At 29.7% G+C, this 1,706-nt stretch overlaps 1 protein-coding gene across 1 annotated transcript; it reads left to right on the top strand.

Moving 5' to 3' along the window:
• The first annotated feature begins 422 nt into the window (after positions 1-422).
• On the top strand, positions 423-1,486 carry LOC140990669 (transcription factor PRE6-like). Its single transcript, XM_073460489.1, has 2 exons — positions 423-792; positions 1,254-1,486. Exons 1-2 carry the CDS (start codon positions 664-666, stop codon positions 1,398-1,400), a joined length of 276 nt encoding a protein of 91 aa, XP_073316590.1. The 5' UTR covers positions 423-663; the 3' UTR covers positions 1,401-1,486.
• The last annotated feature ends 220 nt before the right edge of the window (positions 1,487-1,706 follow it).

Genomic DNA, 1,706 nt, shown 5'->3' with positions numbered 1-1,706 from the left:
TAAACAATAATAACAAAATTTTCGATTTAAATTTGAAAATTTAATTGTAGAAAATTAAAAGTATATTTACTAAATCAAATAAATAATTGTTAAAAAAATAAAAAATATACAAAATAAATATTAAATGATGAAAATTTATCATATAAATATACAATAAATTTTGTTCAAACATAAAATATATAAAAATATAGGTAATATTTTCACAAAAAAAAAGTTTTCGGGTCAACCCGTGACCTTACCCGCCCCAACCCGAAACCCGACTAACCCGAACCCGAAATCCCCAACTCGAACCTGATTTTTTTTTCGTGTTGGATCGTGTCGAGTTGACGAATCATGTTGTATTTTGCCACCTCTATTCATATATCAAATCCTCTATTTAAAAACAGCTATAGCCCACTTCTTTCTCCCCATGCACTTGTCTCTCCATTCACCTCCAACACTACTCCATCAGTGTTTTGCATTTCACAAAAATTCCTTCATTCCTCTGTCCATCACTTGTCCCTTAATAGTTCTTCTTTCATTTCTAATTTCACTTTATTTAAATCCCATTTCCCATCAATTACCTCCTCCAATAATCGCTCAAGAATTGAAAAAAATTATATACATTATATTCTTTCAAATTTAAAGTCCAAACTAATATATACATATATATATTGACTGGAAATGTCGAGCAGAAGATCACGTTCGAATCAGTCCGGAGTACCAAGGATAAGTGAGGATCAGATTGCCGATCTTGTCTCCAAATTGCAGCAGCTTATCCCTGAAATTCGCAACAGGCGCCGCTCCGACAAGGTGATTTTACCATTCGGAGTACTATGCATGTCATACGATACGTGCTAGATTCAGTAAAAACACATTTTCGAACAGAAATATAAATTAAGTGATTTTGTTTGTTTGTTGTTATCTTTCAATTTTTTGATAAATTTTAGTCATTCACTTCACTGCACACATCATTATGTCCTAGTCATATCAGTTCAAATGTTCAATATCAAAGAGAGACTAAAATTTGAAAAGAAAAAAAAAAGATAACAAATTAATATTGAAATTTAACGACATAGATAACCAAAATTACAAAAAAAAATAAATATACATTACCAAAATTATAATTATCTCATAAAATATATAAAAAAGATATCTTCATTTGTGTATCCTGATCATCATAATAAATATTGGAGCATGATATATTTTTGTTGCATTTTTTCCCCTATTTTCGAATAAATTTTTGACTTTATGAATGATTTAAATCACGACAGGTCTCGGCTTCGAAGGTGTTGCAAGAGACTTGCAACTACATTAGGAACTTACACAGAGAAATTGATGACCTGAGCGATCGATTGTCGGAGCTTTTGGAATCATCCGACAGTGCTCAAGCGGCCATTATTAGGACCTTGCTAATGTGATGAAGGATCTTACACAGCTTGTACCTTTTGCTCTCATTATTGTACACTAGGCTTTGGTTATCGTACGGATTTTGAATGCTATAAATTTTGAGACTTTAAATTTATATATCTCTTTATAGAATAAAGATCCAAATTAATAATTTCAATTGAAAAATGTTTGAATATAATAATTATAAATTTTCTGATCAATTAACAAACAACTATCCAATTTTACCGAAATTTAATAAAGTCTTATATAAATGTTTTATTAACTTTCCAATAGTTAGTTAATAACAAAATTCAAAATTAAATAGGAGTATTATTAGG

This window comes from Primulina huaijiensis, chromosome 12 (assembly GCF_012295235.1).
Source record: "Primulina huaijiensis isolate GDHJ02 chromosome 12, ASM1229523v2, whole genome shotgun sequence".
Classification (NCBI taxonomy): domain Eukaryota; kingdom Viridiplantae; phylum Streptophyta; class Magnoliopsida; order Lamiales; family Gesneriaceae; genus Primulina; species Primulina huaijiensis.
The sequence above is the reverse complement of the archived record's forward strand: the minus strand, read 5'-3'. Positions and strand labels throughout refer to the sequence as shown.

What these genes read in the sequence shown, in the direction of transcription:
- LOC140990669 (XM_073460489.1), top strand. Translation starts at nt 664, where the DNA reads ATGTCGAGCAGAAGATCACGTTCGAATCAGTCCGGAGTACCAAGGATA. An exon ending in ACAGGCGCCGCTCCGACAAG is followed by an intron (nt 793 to 1,253) that starts GTGATTTTACCA and finishes AAATCACGACAG; the next exon opens with GTCTCGGCTTCGAAGGTGTT.